Below are 23860 nucleotides of genomic sequence, written 5' to 3'. Positions count from 1 at the left end.
CTCTTCGGCCTTCATTACACTTGTTTTACTGAAATATGGTGATATGTGCTAAGGTCCATATCGCCCAACCCTATTAGAAAGTCATAAACAGTTTTTTTTTATGCTCCAACTACCGAAATATTCTATTAATCTGTGGCTGCTGCTGTTTGATGAATTGAAACCACTTTTAAAAGTGTGCGTCTGTGAGCAACAGCAGGCTACTCAACCCTTTGCTCTGTTGTACTCTTGTCAGTAACTGGACTTGAAAACAAGACATGTTTACGCTAACACAGCTTAGTGTGTGTCTAATGATGTGTTAGGCAATGTGTGTCAAGGCCCAGGGGAGCGTTTGGTCCGGGTGGCCTTGTGAATCCCCTTCCCATCAATATAAATACACACTGGGGTGCAAATCACAGCCTGGAATGTTTTGTTGTGTGTGTGCTTGTTGTTGAGTCTGCTTTGTGTGTGTGTGTGTGTGCGTGTGTGTGAGAGATGTCGCTGTAAACAGGCGAGCTCAAGGCTGTGGCTGGCCTTGCTGTGTTGCCATGGCGACCAGTTGTGTCATCATAGATGAACAACATCTGTAGAGTGTTTGCCAACCAGGTTTTAGTCCTGCTCTGCTTGGGAAGCACTCGGGAGTTTTCTTCCCTTTTCATGCTCCAAACCTCCTCTTGTCACTGGAATTCTTACTCCACACCACGCCGGTTCAACCGGCGGACCCACTGCTTAAGTCCAAATTGCTGCAGCAGATGTTAATGACACCACAGGACAGTCATAGCGCACTGGTTCTCACTGGTTCTGCTGAGGGAGCCACCATCATCATCCCGTAATGACAAGCGGCCATCCAAATGAGACCCCATTTTTCAACTCACGTGTGTCCAAACAGGGGCAAACGGGAAAATACACTAGAAGTCCATCTTGTGCAGCGTTGGACAAAGTTAGATGGTGCGTTCAAGGACTGTCAAAAAACTGGGAGCGCAGGCTACTCGCAACAGACAACATAAACATGCAAAAACTGTGGGATTTCCCACTGTTTTATTCTAACCTTTATTCTCACTAAAATAATGGCCCATATTTCTAAAACTGATTACAGAAAATTCACAGTAGTTATTTAAACGGCCTGTTTCAGACCCGCCCACGGACCAGTATCAGGCTACAGTCCACTGGTTGAGGACCCCTGATGTAGAGCATTTGTTTTGGATCCTTAAGTGTAGCGCATGTCTGTCATATAGAGGATCTTTGACTCCTGCTTTTGCAGTAGGTCTTTAAACACAGGAGCACACTCCTGTCATATAGAGGATCTTTGACTCCTGCTTTTGCAGTGCGTCCTTAAACACAGGAGCACACTCCTGTAATATAGAGGATCTTTGACTCATGTTTTTGCAGTAGGTCCTTAAACACAGGAGCACACTCCTGTCATATAGAGGATCTTTGACTCATGTTTTTGCAGTGCATCCTTAAACACAGGAGCACACTCCTGTCATATAGAGGATCTTTGACTCCTGCTTTTGCAGTAGGTCTTTAAACACAGGAGCACACTCCTGTCATATAGAGGATCTTTGACTCCTGCTTTTGCAGTAGGCCTTTAAACACAGGAGCACACTCCTGTCATATAGAGGATCTTTGACTCGTGTTTTTGCAGTGCATCCTTAAACACAGGAGCACACTCCTGTCATTTAGAGGATCTTTGACTCCTGCTTTTGAAGTGCGTCCTTAAAAACAGGAGCACACTCTTGTCATATAGAGGATCTTTCACTCATGTTTTTGCAGTAGGTCCTTAAAAACAGGAGCACACTCCTGTCATATAAAGGATCTTTGACTCGTGTTTTTGCAGTAGGTCCTAATACACGGGAGCACACTCCTGTCATTTAGAGGATCTTTGACTCCTGCTTTTGCAGTAGATCCTTAAAAACAGGAGCACACTCCTGTAATTTTGAGGATGTTTTTGCAGTAGGTCCGTACTTCGTCTCAAATTTCCCATACATTAGTCTGTAAGTTCTATTTCCTGTTCTATGGTTATCATCACCCTTTCTTCTTTGCCATCCCTGGTGCCCGTGTGTGGTGGCATCATGCAACAGACTAAAGGCTAAATTCTCACATCCTGTGGTCACGAGGTCTTCCACTCTCTGATCCTTGGGGAGTCTTTCCCTCGTGGGTACCAGTCCTTCAACCTTCCGGTCCCAAAGCCATGTCCTTGTGACTCTTGTTACCTTGTGCAAGCCCATAAGGTTGGAGGGGGGGGGCATGTAAAGCTCTCCCCTCTATATGGCCATGTTCTATTTGCACAGCTCCTGGGCTGCTGGCCGCTGGCGAGGGTGCACATTCCCCACTAATGCATACTTATTTGGGCAAAGGGAGAAATCCTTTATTTTGGTCCAGCTCATCCTCTCCTCGTCCTGTCCTCCCCCAGGGCTTCAGCTCCCAAGCATGTGTTTATAGCTCTTCATCCTCGCTGGGTTATGCCGTGGTGCTTTGCTTGTGGTGTGTGTTGGATGGAGAGCTACGAGAGCCACGTTGGGATGGTTTACAGTGGTGTCCAATGTAGGGCCCAAGTCTCATTTTTGGCTGCAGTTATTTTTTTTTTTTGCCCTTGTCATATTTGATGGTTGTATTCATGCCCGCCTGACGTGCATCTAGTATACATAGACGTACTACTAGTACTGCTGTGTGCAGGCTACACCATCCATGAAGAAACACTAGGGACGGCCACCGCTTTAAACGAGCTAACTGGTTAGCCTCCAATTGATTTATCCTAAATGTGGTGAGGAAGAAGCACAGAATAAGCAGGTGAAAACGTAGCACTTCTACACAGAATAAGAAACCACAGGCTACCACCAACAGCCATCATTTATTCATTCCTTCATTCAAAAAGCGTGATAGAGTGAGGGAGCAGGTTGGACTGTGATGAGGCCCTTAGTGACTGCAGGTCTGGACAACAATAGGCAGAAGCTTTGAAGTGAACATCTGAGACTTCTTACTCTGTTGGAGTGTGTGTGTGTGTGTGTAAGAGTGTCCTTCATGTGTATGTTTAGGGTTTTTGTCCATGTTTGGTCAAACGTGGGGCAGAGAATCCTGCGTCGTTGGGCAAAGTGAACCAAAGTGAACCTTTGACCTTCTAATCTGGTCTAACAGAGACATTCATCACAAGCCCGCATAGCTGTGTGTGTGTGTGTGTGTGTGTGTGTGTGTGTGTGATGTAACAGTAATTTGGGGATAGTGTGGTGTTTTCGCTGTGTGCAGGCAAAGGCCAGTTACCTAACTTCTTTGTCCAAAGATTTCCTGGTGTCCCTCCACCACCTTTGGTCAACTCCCGAGTCCGACATCAACGCATTTGTGCTTGAGATTAGACTTAAGCCGCGGTTGTCCTCACACGCCTGCGGGAAAGATTAGAATATGAATATGAAGCCATCACCGCATGCTCGCTGTGTGCCGGCAACACCTTGCGGTGTGGCGAGGAGGACATACTTCTGTTTCCACACATGGAGAGTACTATTTGAAGTAGGCTCGTCACGCCACAGTGGCAATAGATAGCTAATGGATGTGCCTTGGAATCAAGTACAATGAAATGTTGCTGCCCAAAGCCCTTTGACCATGGTACGTCTTTGTGAGTCACACTTGCTGCACGGGTGGAAGACCAGTACAAGAACATTTTGTCAAGAAAAAAAGAACACAGCTGCACTGTAGGAATGACGTTTAGCTAACTGCTAAATGTACGCAAACCAAGGCTGAACTTTGGCTCTAAATGTTGGACGTTTGGGCTATTATACGCTGGTATACAAGGTGGAGGGCATTGCATTTCACAGAGCATTGCCTTCAACTCAGTACTCTCTCTCCCTTACACACACACACACACTGTAGTCTAATATCCTGTATTTAGTAAAAGCCGTAGGCCATCATTCATTAGGGGGGTGCTCCATCCATTCAGCCATGTGTTAAATTCTTTGTAGAAGACAACTTGGCAGGGTGTGCGTAGTAATGACTATATATAGAGCTCTTAGGGTGTGTGTGTGTGTGTGTGTGTTGACCGAGTCATTTCCATCCCCCAGCAGGATGGATATGATTGATGGTGGATTTGAACCCTACAGCTGTATTTGAATAGGACTCATCCACTAAAGAGTCAATCATTCATGTTTCATGTTTGCATGCATGCTAAGGCTCTGTTGGCCATTTTTTTCAACCTGATGTCCACATGAACCATGCAACCCGAGACCAGTGAGTGAGTGTGCACTATAAAAGGCAAAGAACGGGGCAGGCCTTGGGTCACTTTATCTTGAAGAGAACATTCTTCTCCTCTTCACCAGTCCAAGATTTCAAGACACAAGTGAGGATTACTTTTTATTTATTTTTTATTTTTTTAGAGTACATGCAATGCTTTTGTTGTTTCAGTTGTGAACTTCTCACAGAAACGAATAAAGTATCCACCTACCTCCCTTGCAAATGTAATGTTTTACCAAAAAAACATTTTGCAATTACCGCAATTTCCCAACTCGAGAACGCATGTCTGTGACACACAGAAAGATTAAACATAAACAGTGGCTGTCATTGCTATCCTCATCCTTTATAGACCAGATGCTCTGTGTTGGGACACACCCTACGAGCACCCTGGTGTGCCGCCTGGCCTGGTGATGTGTAGGGCCACGTTTAGGTACGTTTAGTGCCCTGAAGGATCTAAGTTAGGTTTATTTGAAGTATGAAAGACAAGAGTATGAACAAGAAAAAAACCCATCATGTAAAGGTTTGAGTTGCTAAGATATTCCTGATTACAGTATTCTTCCAGAGCCATAGATGTTGCAAATTGAGACACGATATTGTGAGGGATGGTGCGAAGTTTGAAGATGTCTATGTAACCATGAAAGAAATGATTTCCAATTCCATCATTTCTTGCAAGCATACGGCTTTAAAGAGTGAAGAAATTGGAGGTCAAGAGGCATCCCAAAGTGGATTATTTAAGAAAAGTATTTTTCTTTAGGAGTCAGTGCTGGAAGCTGCAGGCTACCACTGACTGTCACTCCTTCAGCAAAGAGCCCCAAGTGGGCTAAAGAAAACACACTTGAGCACACACTGACTGTAAGCATAGACAAATAGTCACACTGGGACACCTCATATATACCGTACACACACATACACACAATGCTGTCAACAGGCCAGACAGCGACAGAGCCTATGAAGCTGTATTATTGGGGTTCTGCAGACATTGCCTTGCTATTTTATATGCAGCCCTACAACAGTAAGAAGGTGGTCCGGCTATCATTGTACAAACCCAAGAGTCACCAGATCGTTAGCCAAACAGGCCTTATAGATGCCGTGAAAGCTGTCCATCCTTGTTGCCGCGTGTTTACTTTGCTGCCTGCCTGCCAGGCTGCTGCTGCTGCTGATCACCGACCACGTGAAGCATAAAAAAGCAGCAAGGCGACAGCGGCATTGACTGTGTTGGCGTATGTGGCGTTTGCTGAGACAACACAGGTCATATTGTGTCATAAAGACTCTTATTGCATTAAAGACGTGCCGTGCTGGGTAAATACGGCTGTGGTAGGTTGTGATCATTTCATCATATCCTTGATCAGCACAGCTCATGGAATGCCCCGTTTTCACTTTTTGACCAACAAATGTTGCATGCTTGTTGTGATACACCTTGAAAGTAGGCTTGTTTGATTTCTTTTAACCAATAATGCAAATATCACAAAGGTATATAAAGTACATGCTAAATAAAGTAAGTAAACCACCACCAAGTATCCTGTTCTACAAAGTGGAATAAACAGGACTTTATGCTCCTACAAATGTGATGCCAGCTGGCTCCTCCCCTGCCACACCCCCTTCCCGAGCTGGATGTGCACCTCCAGAAAAACCGAGTGACCACGCTGCAGCCTTTAGAAGTGCCGTCAATCAATCAATCCTCATGGCGGCTCATGGTTGCAGCCCCCTCCCACCATTATAAGTGACGTTCCACAAATTATTCCACTGCTTGTTTAGAACTCGGCATGCGTCATCAGGGTTTTATGATGCCAATTCCGATACGGGCCAATTGTGAGTGAGATCAGCCAATACCGATCACATGACAACTGTCAATGTATTCATGATTGGCCAGTGCTGCCGTGAGACTAAATCTCACTGCCCAAAAGTCACATTTTTTTAGGGTAATCGTCCAAAGACGATCAGTGGCCAAAGTATGGGCGCATCCCTACGTACGTGTGACTTTTAAACCATAAAGAACTGCGGCGAAGGACGTGTGTGTTGAGTTTTCATACGTAGATTGAAGGAACCTTTGACATGTCTGACTGCAGAACATGTACAGTATGGCATACAGTACTTGTACAAGTACTTCTACATACATGGCGTACAGTCGTAAGGCCTGCCAAAGAAGACTCATCCTCAAACCAACAGCTCATGTGGATTGAAGGCGTCCTCACTCAACCTTTTCACTGCCTGACTGATGTAGCCTCATTTTGCTTTATGAGGTGTGGGACCGCTGGGTGTTCTCCTGGCTGCTGGCGGAGATGAGGAGGCGAGGAGCGGCCTGGCCTCGCGGGCTTCCTATCTGCCGCAATTATCTCCTTGTCAGGGGTTGCACAGGGGGCTCGGACCTTGCGCGCCCCCCCTAGCTCCCCCTCACCCCTCACGTGCTGGCTCACGCCTCCCAGAGCTGCCATTGGACAGTTTCCCTGTCGCTGAGGAAGTATTATCTAACGCATTCTGTTGAGAGCTCTGAGATCTAGGCTAGCGGCAGGCAGGACAGCACAACCCAATTAGTCTAAATTAGGAGGCATCCCAAATCTGATTTGGGATTATTTATCAAATTTACCCAACTCTATTGGATTACGTTTTGGATGGGAAAAGACCATCTGGCCTGCAGAAAACACCCCGTGTGTAATTGGATTCTTAGTCGCCGCAGAACATGGATCAGTTTTTGGGTGTGTACTCCTACCAGGACCATGGCACCTAAAGTCTTGCATGTTTGGCACTCTTAGAAGAGGCGGGCCACAGCAGGATGTCTGCCATGGCTGCAATCGCTTCTCCACCGATAACCAGCATAATTCACGACGTAAAGAAATACAGCCCTTCCTTGAAGGTGGGCGTGTCGTTGGTTCCAGACCCCAGAGCAATAAGTAGGATTTGGTACTCATAAAAGGAATATTTTCATAATTCTGGCACAGAAAACTGATCGATATACACTTCTTAACATGATTAGAGCCCTCTAGACATGAAATAACACCCCTATAGTTACCTTTACACTCCTATTACCCAATATTGTAGATATATGTAGACAATAAGACATCTTAGACATAAATAAGATAACATGGACTCACATCTTGGTATTTTTTTTTCTGGAACTGTGTACTTCTGTGTACTTCTGTGTACTTTTCTGGAACATACTTTCTTCCAGCATTAAATGGTCCAATATGGGCCAACACACGAAGTCCACGTGAAAGACTACATGACTCTTGTTGTTATGTTTGTTTGTGAACTTCATAGACTCCACGTTATCCAAAAGACAGCCAACAGGATGCCCTGTGGGACGCATGGTGGTTGCCTACAACGTGCATTTGTTCCCTCGTTATCATTTGTGTGCCTTGAGATACAGTCTTGGTTGACTTGCCCTGCAGGGCAGCTCACTGGAAGGCAGAGTCAATGATTCCAAGTGGATGACGTCAACTACCTACTCTCCTGGTGGTGCTTATTTATTTATTTATTAAGCATGTGTATGTTTGGGTTTTGGTTCCCCTGACACGCCGAGTACATCTGTGATCCCGGCCCCCTGCTTGGACATCCCAGATGGCTTTCTACTCTTCTGTGATGGGGCTGCACGGGCCGGGCCAAGCGTACTGCTGAGAAGTGACGCAGAACAAGCTGCTCTCTTGGAGTGTGAAGGAAATACAGCGGGCAAGTGGTTCTGCCGTGTAATGCTCGCACAGTGGAACCTCGGTTAGCGTCCGCCCCGGTTAGCATGTGCTTTTGGTTAATGTTGAAAATTTCAATATTGTAGGCTGGGTAGCGTACAGTATGGCAGCCGTCTTGCTCTGTCACGAATACACTGCAGGAGGCCATCTCTGCTAATGTTCCCTCATTGTTAGCAGGATTGGAAGAAATGAGGATGTGAGGATGAGTCCCATTGAAACATCATGACATGACTATTACCAGGAGAACCAGAGTATAGAGGGGGAGCAGCCGCCTGCAGTGGCCCAGCAAGGTGCACTGTATTCGGGCACACGCTCTGAGCAGTCGCTGTGATATCACGGAGGTCTCGGGCTAAGCTTTTGCACTTTTCAAATGCTGCGGTGCTTTGGTTTCAGATGTCTGATGAGCTTCTGGTGTATTTGATGGGTTTTGTTCTGACCCCCTTGTTCTCCCCTCGTATGTCGCACGCCCACCGTGGTGGTTCTTCCACAGTGTTTACATGTGTGGTCTCCAGCGGCTGTGGAGCATATGAATGGAAGTGCAGTGATATAAGGGGAGAGAAAGTAACCTCCTCCTGAGCCTTGCTCAACAGTTCCAAGACAGAAAGCTTGTTGGCCTTTGCACCACCATCAGGAGATGCTGTTTTGGTGTCTCGCTCCCATTTCTTCATTTTCAAGCTCTACCTAGAAGCTCCTTAAGATCCACCACTGCTAACTGGATATTCTTCACTTGTTTGCGCTGCTCTTTACATTTGGATGAGGACTGCCTGTCCGCTTTGAAGGTGGGGTCCTTGGGGGCTTCAGAGGTCCAGCGTGTGATTGTGACACTCCCTGTTGGCTCCAGACGTGGCCTTCTCCCCTCTCTGTCACACGCAGCTGTCTGCCTCCTCCTGACCACCACCAGCGCTTTTGTTGCATCCTGCACCCCCGCCTCGCTCATCTTCCTCATCTTCCTCTTTCACATGTCCCTGGGAGGGGAAACGCTGGCTTCCAGCATGAAATGTTGCCTCTTAGTAGTAGTTGTGGTAGTAATAGTGGTGGTAGTGGACGTAGTACTAGTGGTAGAGTGTAAAGTCACTAATGATGGCATGATAGAGGCCTGGCCTGGCTCGGCATGTGCGGGTGTGTCACATCAATCCACCCTCGCCTCGCCCAAAGTAATCCGCTGATGAAACACTCGTTCAATGCCATGCCACATGATTAGCATTTTAGCATGTGCCAGCCCCCACCCCGCCCCCCACCCCCATGACAGACAAATGGAATTCATCGTGTGACTCATTCTCTCCACCTCTTGTGTGGCAGGTTTGGAGCCGCCATGACCAAGTCCTATGAGTTCAACTGGCAGAAGCATGTACCCGACTTCATGCAGGATGGCGCCTCCTTCGACAGGTTTGATGAGGTAATGACGAGGATGGCTTCCATCCTACCACTTAACCCCTTGACTGTCATTCAAGGAGTCAATCACCGCTACTAGCAAAGCCTCACAATACTAAAACACACCAACTTTAGATGGTGAAAGACACTTTTTTTCAAGTGCAAAAAGATGTCAGCAGCAAAGCCAAGCAATAAGGTCCACTAACAAAGGTGTATGCTGACAGTGCAGTCGTACCTCCTTCAGTGCTTGTCTGTGGAATGACCGCTGCAAAAAGCCAAAGAAAAAGCTAAACACCTATTGATTATTTCCTCCTTGCTGACATCTAGCACCACATGATTGACATTTTAGCGTGATGTGTGTGGTAAGTGTTGGAAAAAGCCAAATAAAAAGGTAAAAAAGGTGGAGTTATGCCCCTGATGCTGACGCTTGGTGTGATGTGGTGACTGATAAGCGTGGCAGATATGCAAAGAAAATGTAAAAACATCACCAAGGTCCCCTTCAATGCCATTGGCAGTGCTTCCCAGGCGTGACGTCACACTCCCAAGGTGAGGGTGAAAAGGTGCCCAACGCCAAAGAAAAAGATCCACTCAACTTCAGCACCGCATGCCCACATTTGCTGTGCTGGTTAGCTTAGTTAGCTCCTGTGTTGCAACAGCAGCTGCACGCTGGTGTCAACAGAGTGAGGCATGTTGTCTGCACTGCTGTGGATGCCCCGGTGATCACGCTGGTCGAGAAGCCACAAGGCTGATCTTAATCACTGATGCCTCACAAGTAATGGGACAGAGGAGAAGTCTAGTTCTTGTGGGGACAGGAGGACAGGGAAAAAGTGTGTCACCTCGTGTAGATGCATTTCTGCACACGTCAGGGAATCCCCACCAACATGACCTCCAGGGATGGGGGAGGACAATCTCTCAGGCCCAGAGAAGAAGATGTGAAAAAGGCATCATGGACGCTTAATGCCAAACATCCATCACTAATTGGACTGATTCTGATAACGTTGTGCTTGTCAAGATGTAAATGGCAGTGTAGCTTGTACACCCCTGGAGGTAATAGGGACTGGACCAACGAGGATTAGTCCTCCTGAAATATCATGGCATACTACCAGCACATCACTACTCTCAGGAGAAGCAAAAGGGGGACAAGGAGGCTTGATTAAAAATGTTTTTTTGGAAGAAAAATGATGTCCAGAGATGTCTTCCACAGTGTATGTGCTCAGAGGGATTGGAAACACCCTTCCCAAATAAGATGTTCCCTAAGCTAACATTTAACCAACATGGCTGGCTCCTAACTCTAAGCTTCGGCAAATCACAGCAAATAGACAGTTCCTCTTTTTCCTTCACCATGTGATACTGTGTCATACAGGTAAGATCTGATGGGTGGGTGTGTATAATTGTTAGTCCAGGCTGGTACTGGTGGATGGTGGCTCGATATTCATTTCATCTTCTTCCTGTCTTGCTTTTACACAATACATCATAAATAACATACGAGAATGTACACGTCTTGCTAATGTGTTGAAAATCTTTCCCGGGGACTAGCTAGCATGTTAACGCTATTTCCAGTCGTGCTAAGCTTCTGAGCTTGCGTGACAATCCTTTCACCGACAGCCCAGGCTCTGGCGTTGTTGAGGTGGCGGCCTGTCAAGCGTTTGCTAGTCTCTACAATCCATTCATCTCAATGTGGCTTCTGGCCCATTTTCTATCCATCCAGGAGGCTGATAGCCATGCAGCTTCATCTCTGGCTTGCCAGTGGATATCCGGTCACATGGGTGTATCCCTCACCGGCCTCGTATTCATTCATCACGCTTGGGTTTTACAGTCAATGAGTGAATACGCCTCTTCTGCAACACGGGAAATAGGAAGGCTGGAGGCAGGATCTGCGACTGTTTAAATGGCGTCTGCCAAGTTCTCCCACACACACAGAAACAACACAACCAGTATGGACTTTTCCCTGAAATACACTGTGACCCAAACCCTGCTGAGTGACAGATGGCCCAGACAGGTTGTGTGCGTGTGCATGCAAGAGGACGTGTCTTATCTATTTATAAAGAATATTGTTTCATGAAAACACGCTTTTGCCTCCCTGATTGATTTCAAGAAATTATTGATTTCTGATCAAAGGTCACCTATGTTGTCAAGCTCCTGCTTCCACCTTTGTGTCACGGAACTGGAAGTTGGTGAGTTGGCGGTTTCACGTGCACACAGAAGCCGTGTAATGATGACATCACAAACCCACAGTTGGAGGGAGATAAACATACCAAAAACCCAAAAAGACAGCAGACAAAGACATCCTGTCCTTCCACTTCTTAGGATCTTTGTAGCGCTTCTTCCTTTTTTGGCATGAAGGACAAAGACAAACCCTTTTAGTTTCCCACAGTGTGACAGCTTCGCTCTTAAAGGAAAAGTGCACTTTGCCATCATTCTTATGTATGTCAGACAAGTCTTTCTCTTCTCTATGCCTTGTAAAGATATAAAAACAGGAGGCAGCTAATGAATGCAAGGCAAGGACACACCTATTCTAACATTGTTTCGCTCAAGAACTACCTTCCTGGTGTAGTAACACCTGGCCACACCACAGCGGCTAGCAACTTGCGGCTAAGGATTGTGGATGATTGACAACATTCCCACCAAAAAGTGCACTTTTCCTTTTAAGAGTCGGCTTTTCTTTTTTTCTTTTCTGCGTTGGCGTCAGCCAGGCTGGAGATGTAAGGCATCAGTGGCTTTGGAGCTTTGTGTGTCTCCTCTGCTGGTCCTAAAAGGAACACAGACTCCTGATGTAATGAATGACATGGAAGCCCTGTCAGGCTGGGAGTCAGCTGGGAGGCAGAGGCGGGACTTTAGAGGTTTTCCATCGGGTCCATGTGTCTTTTGGGCTCTTGCAAACTGTGTGCATTTTTTTCGCAATATTGTGGAGATCGAGCGGCAACATCCCAAAGATGGACCAGAAGTAACCCTGGTAGAGGTTCCACCTGATTTGATATATATTTCTCATCTCTTCCAGGACCCGTACATCTTTGAGCCCAACTGTCAGGTGAAGGTGGACGAGTATGGCTTTTTCATCACCTGGAGGAGTGAAGGAAAGGTACGCGAGTACAAGAGAGAAATAGCAGTTGTGTCGCTGACGTCAGATGATGACAGTCGTGACAGACGTCACGTGTCCGTCCTGTAAATGTCCTCTTGTCCTCCTGCAGGAAGGCCAGGTGCTGGAGTGTTCCCTCATCAACAGTATTCGTGTCGGCGCCGTTCCAAAGGTGAGAAAACAAACTGCTTTATTCATTGTGTACTAGTTTAGCAATCACATAATAGGGCATAGACAGTATAGTAGTATTCATCTACTGTAGTACACATGATGCAGTACAGTAGTATTGTATGTAGAGTAGTAGATGAGTAGATGTAGTCGTAGATTAGATACAGTATATGTAGTGTACTCACATGATGCGGTATAGTTGTATTGTATGGCCAGCCAAGCCAGCCTATAATTACGATACAAAGCTGTCAAGTCGCCAGCCTGCCGGCGCCACCCAGGAGCGAGTGGGCTTTGCTAGCTGGTATTGTTGACAGCGAGCAGACGTGTGTTGTTGTCTGGTGCCTGGCGTGTACATGTGTAAAAGCACGTCGCAAGATGATGCAGCCAGATAGCAGCTCGCCTTGTTGTTTGGCTACAACGTTGCTGTGACTGCTGATGGGCGAGAGGGGGAAAGAGGGAGGGCTTCTCCTCGGAGGTTCATGCGGTTCTGTCCAGCAGCCCTGGGAGCTCTAACACGTAATGCAATTAGCCTGCTGCTGGCCATCGCTGTGTTTCTGTCCCATTTGAATGTTGTGGAGTGTCCATAGCAATAAAAGACCTTCTTGTGTCAGGACCCAAAGATCCTGTCCTCATTCGAGGCCACGGGGAAGACAGAAGCCGACCTGGAGGGCTGCATCATCTGCATCTGCAGCGGGGCCGACCTGGTCAACCTCAGCTTCATGTTCATGGTGGCAGAGAATCCGGACACCGCCAGGGTAAATCACCTCCTTCTTTATTCTGGCCTCCTCTTTATGACAAGGACAAACCACCACCTTGGGATGTGAATGTGATGGGCTGTCCAGTCTAAGGCACATTGAGCAGTAGACGTAGGAACTTAGGATATAAAGGAACTGGAATGAATATATTTCAAATAATATCAAACCAATACATACAATAAATAATAGATCCATCAATATTAGTAGTATGTACTGGACTTAATATATCATATCAATGAAACTTAAGAATACATATTCAAATAAATAGCTGCTATACAGTCTGGTCCAAAAGTGGGTCTGCTGATATGGTCCAGGCCATGTTTATGTTCACAGCAAACAACCACAACCATAATTTAATAAAGACGTCATCATCATAAATATTCTATCAATAAACATCACCTGTTGCTTGGAGCGTGTGTGGGCCACATCCCCATGGGGCCCTCGTGGATCCTGATCCCCATGGGACTCTCGTGGATCCTGATCCCCATGGGGCTCTCGTGGATCCCGACATTAGTCATCCGCTCACTCGTCACCATGCTCTAAAACAACAGCGCTGAAGCTTGTGTGAGTGTGTGTGTGTGTGTGTGTGTGTGTGCAGCTCACCCTGAGAAAGCCGTCTTCCTGTAAGGTAGTCTTTGTCACGAATGTGTGTATGAGTGACAGGCTAGTCTTTGTCACGATAAAGTTTGCGTATTAGTGATACTTTGACAGGAAAACCTTCAATTTCTTCAGAACATGGGACATTTTGTCTCATATGTTGTTTAGCAAAGTGAAAGTGAAACTTGGCTAAACTAAAACTACAACTATTGCCATAGACCAGGGGTCTCAAACACGCGGGCCAAATGTGTCCCGCAGGACACTAGTTTGAGGCCCCCGCCTTGATATGAAAGTTTAATGTTAGTGCGGCCCGCGCAAGTTTGATATGGATGCTGTATGGTATCATGTACCCAGAAAAAATTATTACGTTTGATTAATGTTCATGTTAAAGGTTAAATAACTGTTAATAGTTATCCTCCCTATCCGTGTGGAAGTGGTAAGTTTTTGGCTATTTAAGTTCAAAGGAAATAACTTGAAGGCTACCGTTTAGGTCGCTATAGCTCTCTAGTTTGCGAGTTAGCATGTGTCTCAAGACCCTGCAGTTGCGCAATATGTTGTAAATAAAAAGAGTATAAATGTGACTATAGTCGTGTTTTGTCATGTTACAGGGCTCTAATAATGCTTTGTTCATTTTAATCTGAAAAAAAGAATTTGTCTACCCACCAACTATATGTGGTTTCTTATGTTTTTATTATTTGCCGTTTTATTATTATTATTATATTTATTTATTTATTACTGATTGATTTTCTTTATTCTTGATTTGTTTATTTATTTTTCATCTTATTTTGTGTAGGAAAAATAAAAAGTAAGATATTTGAGAACAGTTTTATCAGAGCTTCTCTTGTAGAAAATTGGAACCAAAGCGAAGTTTTTTTTAATTTTTTTGTTTTTAATAAATGTGGGTTTTTTTTGGAAAACCTGATGCGGCCCAGTCTCACCCAGACCCGAGCTCCAGTGGCCCCCAAGTAAATTGAGTTTGAGACCCCTGCCATAGACGGACTAAGAGGATCACCTCTAGAAGAGATTAAAACAAAAGACTTAAGAGCAAACATAAGATGGCTGCCAAAAAACACCAGCCATCATCATCACGGCCCAAATATGCACACAGCATCTTTGCCCACAGGTTCAAGCGCCCCAGCCCGCCATGTTCCTCACTGGCTCACACGTTCCCAAACACACCAGGACACCATCAGCACCTCCCAGCATGAAGCCACATTGGCAGACCTCAGGACGTGATGGACTTATTTACATCATGCTAACACGGGGACTGCTGCTAGCAACAGACTGCGGGCCCTGCGGGTCCTGTGAGCTGGCTTCATGGCGTTATCGTCATGTCAGCCAGAATGTGCTAGGCTGCCACGGGCTGCTCACCTAGTGGCTCACCTTCATTCATGCTTGCTGCGGCAGTCGCAGGGATTGAATTCCACCCAAAGCGCTGCGGGAAAAGTCTGTTTTACTGTTGCTGTGTTTAGTCAAGATGGTGCATGATATGCTGCTGTCTGCGATAAAGAAGCAAGAAAAAAAAACACTCAGAGGTAGTTAAGACCCAAAGGTTGCTAATAGCAGTGCTGTGTGTGACGTCACGTGATCAGACTATGACCATGCATGATATGCTGCTTGCTAAATTACTTATTAATCATTTGGCTTTTTATTCTGGCCACAAAATTTCTGGACACATCTTTATGGAGGAGAGTGCATGGTATGCTGCCGACCTGACAGCAAATGTGCAGACAAGCAGGCGTTATCCTAAGGCACCTCGTTATGTTTGCATCATCTGATCAGCATCACGTGACCTGCTGTGATGCACTTGTAATGTGCAGCATGGCATGCATTGTCACGTCTTGCTGCAATCCCAGCACATGGCAATCTCGATGGGTTCAGACAAATACTGCATGGCATCTTCTTGTGTGGTGTTTCCAGAAATGGACAGAAGGGCTGCGCTCGGTGATTCACAACTTCAAGGCCAACAACGTGTGTCCAATGACGTGCCTGAAGAAGCAGTGAGTGCACCTTGCGGCAGGGCTGGCCCTCAAGCGAGCTTCTAATGTGTCCTGTTTTGTGTGTCCGTGCCTTAGCTGGATGAGAATGTGCGTCCTGACCAACGTGAATGGCAAGATTCCCGTCAGAGGGTGAGAGTCAATCCACGCTCACGTGTCGGCTGCATGAACTCATTTCTATGCCAGAGAAATCCTCTGCGCTTCTGTCTAACACATCCCCTTTCAAGGATTACACGGACGTTTGCATCAGGGAAGACGGAGAAGGGGATTTTCCAGGCTCTGAAGGACTTGGGCCTTCCGAGTGGCAAGGTCAGGAATGCTTTCCACAGGAGTTGCAGGCGCTTCAGTGGCTCACCTCGATTTAACGCGGATGTTCTGGATGATTTCCATCTACAGAATGACGAGATTGAGCCGTCAGCGTTCACGTTTGACATTTTCTACGCCCTCACACAGAAGATCTGCCCCCGCACCGACATAGAGGACCTCTTCAAGAAGATGTAAGAACCCCCTTTCTCCTTTTGTCCAGCTTTTCTTGCACTTCACTGACTCTCATTCATCATTCCGTACCTGGAAGTAATAACAGATCTTGATATTAATCAATAAGATGATTCAGTCATCATCAGTCTCACGCAATGGGGCCAACATCAAAGTGCAGTATTTTCTAGCATATTACTTTTTTGGAAATGATATTTCTAAAAAATAATCTATTGTTCATTTTGCCTACAAATGAAGGATTTGCGTCATTGTTTAGAGAATGCTGATTTTTCCAATGTATACGTTCAAATGAATAGTTTCATTGGTTAATTTCCCTTATAGCCAACCAGCAGGGGTTCTGTTGCTGCAGTCTCATTAGTATATTGTACCGTATAAAATTATTTTAAAAATAACAACCGTTTCATTTTTCCTAAATCTAAAAATAAAATGCACTTTTTGCATATTATCCAACCTCTAAAATTGGTTAAAAAAAAAACTTTCCTTTCACTGTTCCTTTCACATGCCAACCAACAGTGGCGCTGTTGATGCAGTCTTTTGTGTAGAGAGACTTCATGAGCAGTCAACGTTTGTCAAAGAATTATTATTATTATTTATGTTCTCTAAAAGTGTCAAATATATTAAAAAAATAAAGGATGGTTTTTCTAAAATCAATAGAAGGTCAAACGTAATTGTAGTTGAATAGACGAGTATTGATACATGGATTGGTAATTTCCCCGCTAGCCAAGGCTGAGGTTAGGTTGGTACTTTTGGTACTGTAGGTCAGGTTGGTACTGGTGGCCAGGTTGGTACTGTAGGTCAGGTTGGTACTGTAGGTCAGGTTGGTACTGTAGGTCAGGTTGGTACTGGTGGCCAGGTTGGTACTGTAGGTCAGGTTGGTACTGTTGGTCAGGTTGGTACTGTTGGTCAAGTTGGTACTGTTGGTTTGGTTGGTACTCTAGGTTAGGTCGGTACTGTAGGTCGGGTCGGTACTGTAGGTCGGGTCGGTACTGTAGGTCGGGTCGGTACTGTAGGTCAGGTTGGTACTGTAGGTCGGGTTGGTACTGTGCAGTCATCTAGACAAGTAGTGATAACAGAGGTTTACATGAATATTCATCCAAGATGGTTGGATGGATGAAGGTGCTTTCTTTGGGTGCAGCAGTGGGTCTGCCGCCTATGTGTGTGCTTGTGTTATAATGTTTGAATGTTATGATTTCTTTCTGAAAAAGACGAATGCTGGTTGAGGTGGTGCAGGATGCTTTGACTCTTTCCAAAGCTGAAGGGGACACGGGAGGTTCCACGGTGGCGTTTTGAAGCCTGAGCAATAAAAGCGTGTCCCCGCCAGTCAGCGGCCGCCCTGGCGTGACACCCCCCCCCCCCCTCCCACCCTTCCCTCTCAGCAGGAAGAAGAATGCCTTGATAGCGCTCCTGCATCTTGCGGTGCCGCACTAATGACTTGATGTGATGAGCCTAACCTGCTTGTAGCTGATGACCACATTCTCATACGTGACAACTGACTGTTTCCAGGAGCGTAACCTTTTCTTTTTGTTTTCTCTTCTAATCAATTCCTTTGCAGCAATGGGAGCAAAAGTGATTATTTAACTGTAGACCAGTTAGTCAGCTTTCTGAATGAAGTAAGCTCTTTCTTCTTGTTTTTGCAGTAGCTTGCCGTGCCTGCTCCTTTTGTCCCCCTCAGCTTCCCCTCCACGCCCCCGGGCAGAAGTTGCCCCCCATTTCCCTACGACTCCATTAAGGAGACGTGTGACTTCCAGACATCCTTCCAAGGGCAACTTCCGCCCGACTCCGCCTCTGCATGCCACCCCTCATCTCTCATTGCTCATCCCTTTCTCTCTCTGCCGCCGCCGTCGCTTGCCTGCCCTGGTCTGATTGGTGTTGCCATGGCAACGGGAGGGTAGCTCTCTGGCCGGGCTGGTCTGGTTCCCTGCTGGCTGTGTTCTGTGGCTGAATGGTTCCTGCTTGCCGCACACGCTGGCAGCACGCTAATTGGAGCTTTTTGGTTAGATGAACATGAGCCGCGTACCCCCCACCTCTTATTGTACCGCCATACTAGTGGAACATGAAGTCACCTCCTGCGTTCTTCCACGCAGACATCCTTTAGTCCCATGTTGCGTCACCTGTGTGCTGTGTGCCACCTGTTCATCTCTCTCTGTTCTTCGGTTTGTGGATTTGTTTGTGTGACGCCTGACCCGGAACGTATGATTCCCAGAACCAGCGGGATCCCCGGCTGAACGAGATCCTGTTCCCCTTCTACGACCCCAAGAGAGCCACGCAGATCATAGACAAATACGAGCGGGACGATGAGCTGAAGAAGAAAGGTAAGAAGAGTAAAAGTATGGGCATGTGCTGCCATCTGGTGGTGTGAGAGTGAAAGTACAGCCTGTAGAAGTTGTCTTATGATATTTTAGGACTAATAATAGGCCATAGTCAACCACGAAACAGCCATCATGTGTTGATTTTATTTAAAAACGTGATATAGCGAGGAGCAAGATGAGATGAGATGACTGTGCAGAGAAAGAACTAGGTAAGTTAGAGACCTGCCGTCTAAGTCCCAGGGCATTCATTCGTCTTGTTTTCCCTTAGGCCTCATGTCCAGCGATGGCTTCTGCAGGTACCTGATGTCGGACGAGAACGCGCCGGTCTTCCTGGACCGGCTGGAGCTGTACCAGGACATGGACCAGCCCCTGGCCCACTACTTCATCAGCTCCTCGCACAACTCCTACCTGACGGGGCGACAGTTTGGAGGAAAGTCGTCTGTGGAGATGTACCGCCAGGCCCTGCTGTCTGGATGCAGGTACCGCAACGCTGCCTTCGATGTCGCTCTGCCGGAATAGCGGAGATGTTTGCTTTGTGTCAGGTGTGTGGAGCTGGACTGCTGGGACGGCAAAGGCGAGGACCAGGAGCCCATCATCACCCACGGCAAGGCCATGTGCACAGACATCCTCTTCAAGGTGAACGCTCTCTCTTATGTGCTGCGTGGACTCCCTCTTGTGGTCAGACTGTGGTCCTGCATCCACTGTGACTCCTCCCGGGTCTCTCTGAAAGAATCATGTTCTCTCACAGGACGTCATCCAAGCCATCAAAGAGACGGCGTTCGTCACATCGGAGTTTCCTGTTATTTTATCTTTTGAAAATCACTGCAGGTACGTTCCGGTCCAAGTTTTGAGTTGGAGGTGCAGTACATGCATGCTGTTGACGCTAGCTCATGCCTTGCACCCCCACCCCAGTAAACCACAACAGTACAAGATGGCCAAGTATTGTGAGGAGATCTTTGGGGACTTCCTCCTGAAACAACCCTTGGAGAACTTCCCGGTAACTTCTCTTATGCCCTGTCCTTTGCTTTCCTCTGTTTGACCTCTTTTGCCACTTATAAATTTCAACTTTTTCCTCGTTCAGATTGAATCCGGACGCCCTCTTCCTTCTCCAAACGACCTCAGGCGTAAGATCCTCATCAAAAACAAACGCTTGAAACCCGAAGTGGAACAAAGTAAGCAAGCGGCTCAGCCTCTACGCTGCCCGTCCTCCAAGAAGCCGACTTACGTGGAATATGTTCATGTCACACAGAGCAGCTTGAGGCCTTCAAGAAGCACATGGAGGCAGGCGAAACCAACACCACGGCCATCATCATGGGAGAGGAGAACGAGGACGACACAGAGAACGGTCAGATGGGTTTGGTGGATCAGGGCTCTCATCTATAAAACTTGCATACACTCAAAACATGTAGCGTTACCTTTGGCTAGCGGCATGAGGCATTGGGAGCTAGTGTGTGTTGAAACTAGACGCTAGTAGCTAGCCGCTGTGGTGTGGCCAGGTGTCACTACGCCAGGAAGTTAGTTCTTGGGCGTAACAATGTTCCTAAGAAGAATACTAACAATGCCCTTCATCTGCAGCTCACATGATGGACTTTTTGCGGTGTGTTCATTAGCTGCCTCTTTTTACCTACTTGTATATCTTTAGAACACAGAAAAAGATTATGGATGATGTGCAAGGAAAAGAAAGCATTTCTTTGACATAGAGTCCCTGCCTTTTACGTGGAAAAAAACCTCTGACTTTGATTTTCCAAGCAATAACAGTGACATAGTTGGCATTCAAATGGATAAAAATCATAACAAATATTGACATAGAACATAGAAAAAGTAGAAAACAATGATTGACCTGCTATGTTGTGTGTGTACATTTGGGAGTAGACTGTTTAGTCCACTAGGAACCGGAAAGGGTGGGACATTTGGCCCGGATGTCTGGTTGACCTTGGAACATATTTTATGATTTTTGAGCACGTGTCAAAAACAAAGCAAACATCAGCAAATAACAAAGCATAGATTGAGCTGCAAAGACAGTTCCTTGGGGACCCGAGAGGGGACCCCACTATGTCCCTGCCCTCATCTCCTCTCCTGGGATGCACGTTGACAAGTGCTTTTTGTCTTGCTGATGCCGTCTCGTTGTGCGTGTAGGAGAAAAGGAGGCAGAGGAGAAGGATGTGACATCAGAGGCGCCCAGCAGCTTGTCTGAGGCGAACAGCGAAAAAGAAGCCACCGGTGATACGCAGTCAAACGCTGTGAACGCCAAGAAGGACGAGGAGCGTAGCAACAGCGTCAAGAAGGTCCGCGGCCATCTGAGCCAGCTACTACGTCCAACATGGATATCAGACACCTTTTAACACGGCGTTGTCTCTATCTGTTGGTCCAGGTGCCTGAAGATGATGCAGCTGATCTGTCAGAAGCTACAGAAGCAGCAGATGCCACAGATATCTCAGAGGCGTCCGACCCAGACAACAACAAGAAGGTTGCAAGCAGCATCATATCTGGATGGAATCTTAATCTTAATCTAATCCTAAAATGTGTCTGGTCAGGGTGGTGAGGGCTCAGAGGACTTGGAGGAGGCTCTCATCGCTCAGTACACGTACGTGGGCGCCACCACCAACATCCACCCTTACCTGTCCGCCATGGTCAACTACGCACAGCCCGTCAAGTTCCAGAGTTTCGATGTGGCCGAGGGTGAGCGTGCTTTGACTGGCACTCAAAAGAGAACACGTCACTCTTCTGGGATGCTAGGTCTCAGCTGTGGTCTTCAGAGATGCTCCTTTTCAGCCCTTTGTATTGGCTCCTAAGGATCCACACATGACCACAACATAACCCGCACACAAAGCTTTCTGCATCTTCCACCATCTGCACCTATTCCCTCTCATTTCTTCTTTATGCATTTGGAACCTCTACTTCAAAGCTCCTTCAGATCCACCAGTACATTCTTACCATTCTTCAACCTTTTGTATGAATGATCTTGACCTTGTCATCTTCTCCAGACAAAAACATCCACCACAACATGTCATCTTTCAATGAGTCGGTGGGCCTCGGCTACCTGAAGACTAACGCCATCGAGTTTGTCAAGTATCCTTTTGGTTGGGCTCCCCTAAACGTGTTTCACTTGTTGCTTGACTTGGATATGAAGACATGTAATATTAGCATCGGAGGTGTCACCAGCAAGACTTTTGGTGGCCCCTCCCTCCGTCGATCAATCTTCCGTGGTTGACTACAGCCTGTTATTAGTCATTAAGCATGAAGGAAAAGACTGATACATTCTGTCTTATGTTTACTATATTGGGTAAAAGGAGTGTAAAGGTGACTATAGGGGTGTTATTTCATCTCTGGAGGGCTCTAATAATGTTAAGAAAAATTTAGAAAGTTTTCTGTGGTATTTGTATTTGTGGAAATGAACTTAAGGTCTGGTCTCGAAGCAATGAACCGCCATGATGGAGGGATTACTATCTTGCATGTGTAAAGAATGAGCAACTTAGATGTGTTTATAAACACAGAAATGACAGAAATTAGTCAGTTTGTGGGCTGGCGAATGTGTGGGGATCCACTGTACGCCATTTTACCTCCTCCTCCTCCAGTGGGACTGCTCGACCCAAGCTGTTCACACTAAAAATAGTCCTGTCGTCCATCTGATGCACACACACACGTGCACACACGCGCACACACACATGCATGCATGCTCTGTGTGTCTTTGCTGTCATTTTTCCTCAGCATCAGTGCAGCTACAACAAGCGTCAGATGAGCCGTATCTACCCCAAAGGAGGCCGAGTGGACTCCAGTAATTACATGCCTCAGATCTTCTGGAACGCGGGCTGCCAGATGGTCTCGCTCAACTTCCAGACCCCAGGTACCGCATCACGCAACGTGGACCACACACACACACACACACACGCTGCAGATATCTATGCTGTGTCTACACGGGATGGATGAATGAGGGTAACGGTGTCAGTTGTCAACGTGAGGAGGTGTCGGAGCACGGTGATGTGAGGCCTGATTTCAAAGCTCTAGAAGCTTAGAAGCTCATGTGGTCCAGGCTGGAATTGTGGCCATCGTATTTGTCCTTTTTGTTTTCTCATGTTTGGCGTCCCAAAAGCCAAGCACATGTGTGGAGACCGTCCTTTAAGAATTCCAATCACAAAGATGTCCTATTGGATCAATATTTCTCTTTTTGGGAATGAGATAATAGTACAGTCAAATAATCCATGACAATATATTATAACCTACCCATTTCTACTCTACACTGTGACACTCTTCTGGCCCCGCCTACCCCCATCCGCACTGTATGACTGACGAAAGGGCTCACTCTGTTCATGCCGTTGTTCTATGCATGAAAGGCGCATGAACTCTCTTCCTGGCAGACACGCAGGCACATTGCCATGTATTGATCAGCCACTTCATCTTCAGTGGTTGTCATTAATTCAGTTATTGATTTCATGGTTAGCATGCCAGGTCTCGTATCTTGGCAGACCGAGTAAGTAAAAAGAATTATTTTCAGGAATACAAGGAATTGGGCTCGGCATTGTGGATGAGGACGTTTGCCACGTACTCTGAAGTGACCCTGAACGGAATTAGAGGCGTTCCGAGTGTGGTGCTTTTCAAGTGCGGCCCGTACGTGCCCTGTCTGCGTGAGGGAGTCGTGCATGCAGCCTGTTGGAAAGCAGCTGTTGCCCTGTGCCCGCATGCCCATGAGCAAGAGGCTGCAGGGTTGAGCATATGGCGCTCTCTCTAGCAGCTGCGTACACGGAAGCTGGGGGGGGGGGTGGAAGGGTTTTTCGATCATTTGATTTGTGTGTATTTTTCAGACCTGGCCATGCAGTTGAACCAGGGCAAGTTTGAATACAACGGCTCATGCGGGTAAGAGAGCGCCCTCCATACATACGACTGCTTCTCTTACTCCTGAAAAAAACAGCAAAAATAGAACAATCGGCAGCCATTTTAGAAGAATAAAATGAGAAAATGAAATGTTGCAATATAAGCAGAATAAGGTGGTAATGTTATGAGGAAAGATCCAGTCATTTGGATGTAAATGCATAGGGGCCGTATGCTGATGTAAAGTTCTGACTGATTGTGCTGAAGGTATCTGCAGAAGCCCGACTTCATGCGGCGCTCCGACCGGATGTTTGACCCTTTTTCCGAGACGCCTGTAGATGGCGTCATCGCGGCCACCTGCAGTGTCCAGGTCAAACATTCTTTCTCACCTTGATGATCTCTTCTTCCTTTC

The 23860-nt window shown here is 46.6% G+C and overlaps 1 protein-coding gene across 3 annotated transcripts in view; it reads left to right on the top strand.

Annotated features, from left to right (window-relative positions):
* Positions 1-23860, top strand: part of plcb4b (phospholipase C, beta 4b) — a 41137-nt gene that overhangs the window by 8451 nt on the left and 8826 nt on the right. For 2 of the 3 annotated variants that reach the window (XM_058057847.2, XM_058057845.2), the window contains exons 4-26: positions 9174-9270; positions 12244-12324; positions 12434-12493; positions 13101-13244; positions 15762-15841; positions 15917-15970; positions 16066-16147; positions 16235-16335; positions 17886-17943; positions 18537-18645; positions 18911-19121; positions 19185-19278; positions 19391-19470; positions 19555-19639; positions 19724-19814; positions 19892-19987; positions 20779-20927; positions 21014-21109; positions 21177-21321; positions 21627-21711; positions 22362-22486; positions 23442-23493; positions 23716-23818. In XM_058057847.2, coding sequence (XP_057913830.2) covers positions 9187-9270; positions 12244-12324; positions 12434-12493; positions 13101-13244; positions 15762-15841; positions 15917-15970; positions 16066-16147; positions 16235-16335; positions 17886-17943; positions 18537-18645; positions 18911-19121; positions 19185-19278; positions 19391-19470; positions 19555-19639; positions 19724-19814; positions 19892-19987; positions 20779-20927; positions 21014-21109; positions 21177-21321; positions 21627-21711; positions 22362-22486; positions 23442-23493; positions 23716-23818 — 2265 coding nt within the window. In that variant the 5' untranslated portion in view covers positions 9174-9186. Of the gene's footprint in view, positions 1-9173; positions 9271-12243; positions 12325-12433; positions 12494-13100; positions 13245-15761; positions 15842-15916; positions 15971-16065; positions 16148-16234; positions 16336-17885; positions 17944-18536; positions 18646-18910; positions 19122-19184; positions 19279-19390; positions 19471-19554; positions 19640-19723; positions 19815-19891; positions 19988-20778; positions 20928-21013; positions 21110-21176; positions 21322-21626; positions 21712-22361; positions 22487-23441; positions 23494-23715; positions 23819-23860 lie in introns of those variants that run through there. The other variant, XM_058057848.2, reaches the window with a different exon arrangement.

This window comes from Doryrhamphus excisus, linkage group LG19 (genome assembly GCF_037039965.1).
Source record: "Doryrhamphus excisus strain RoL-2023G ecotype Guam linkage group LG19, RoL_Dexc_Guam_v1.1, whole genome shotgun sequence".
NCBI lineage: Eukaryota > Metazoa > Chordata > Actinopteri > Syngnathiformes > Syngnathidae > Doryrhamphus > Doryrhamphus excisus.
This window is presented reverse-complemented; position numbering and strand designations above follow the sequence as displayed.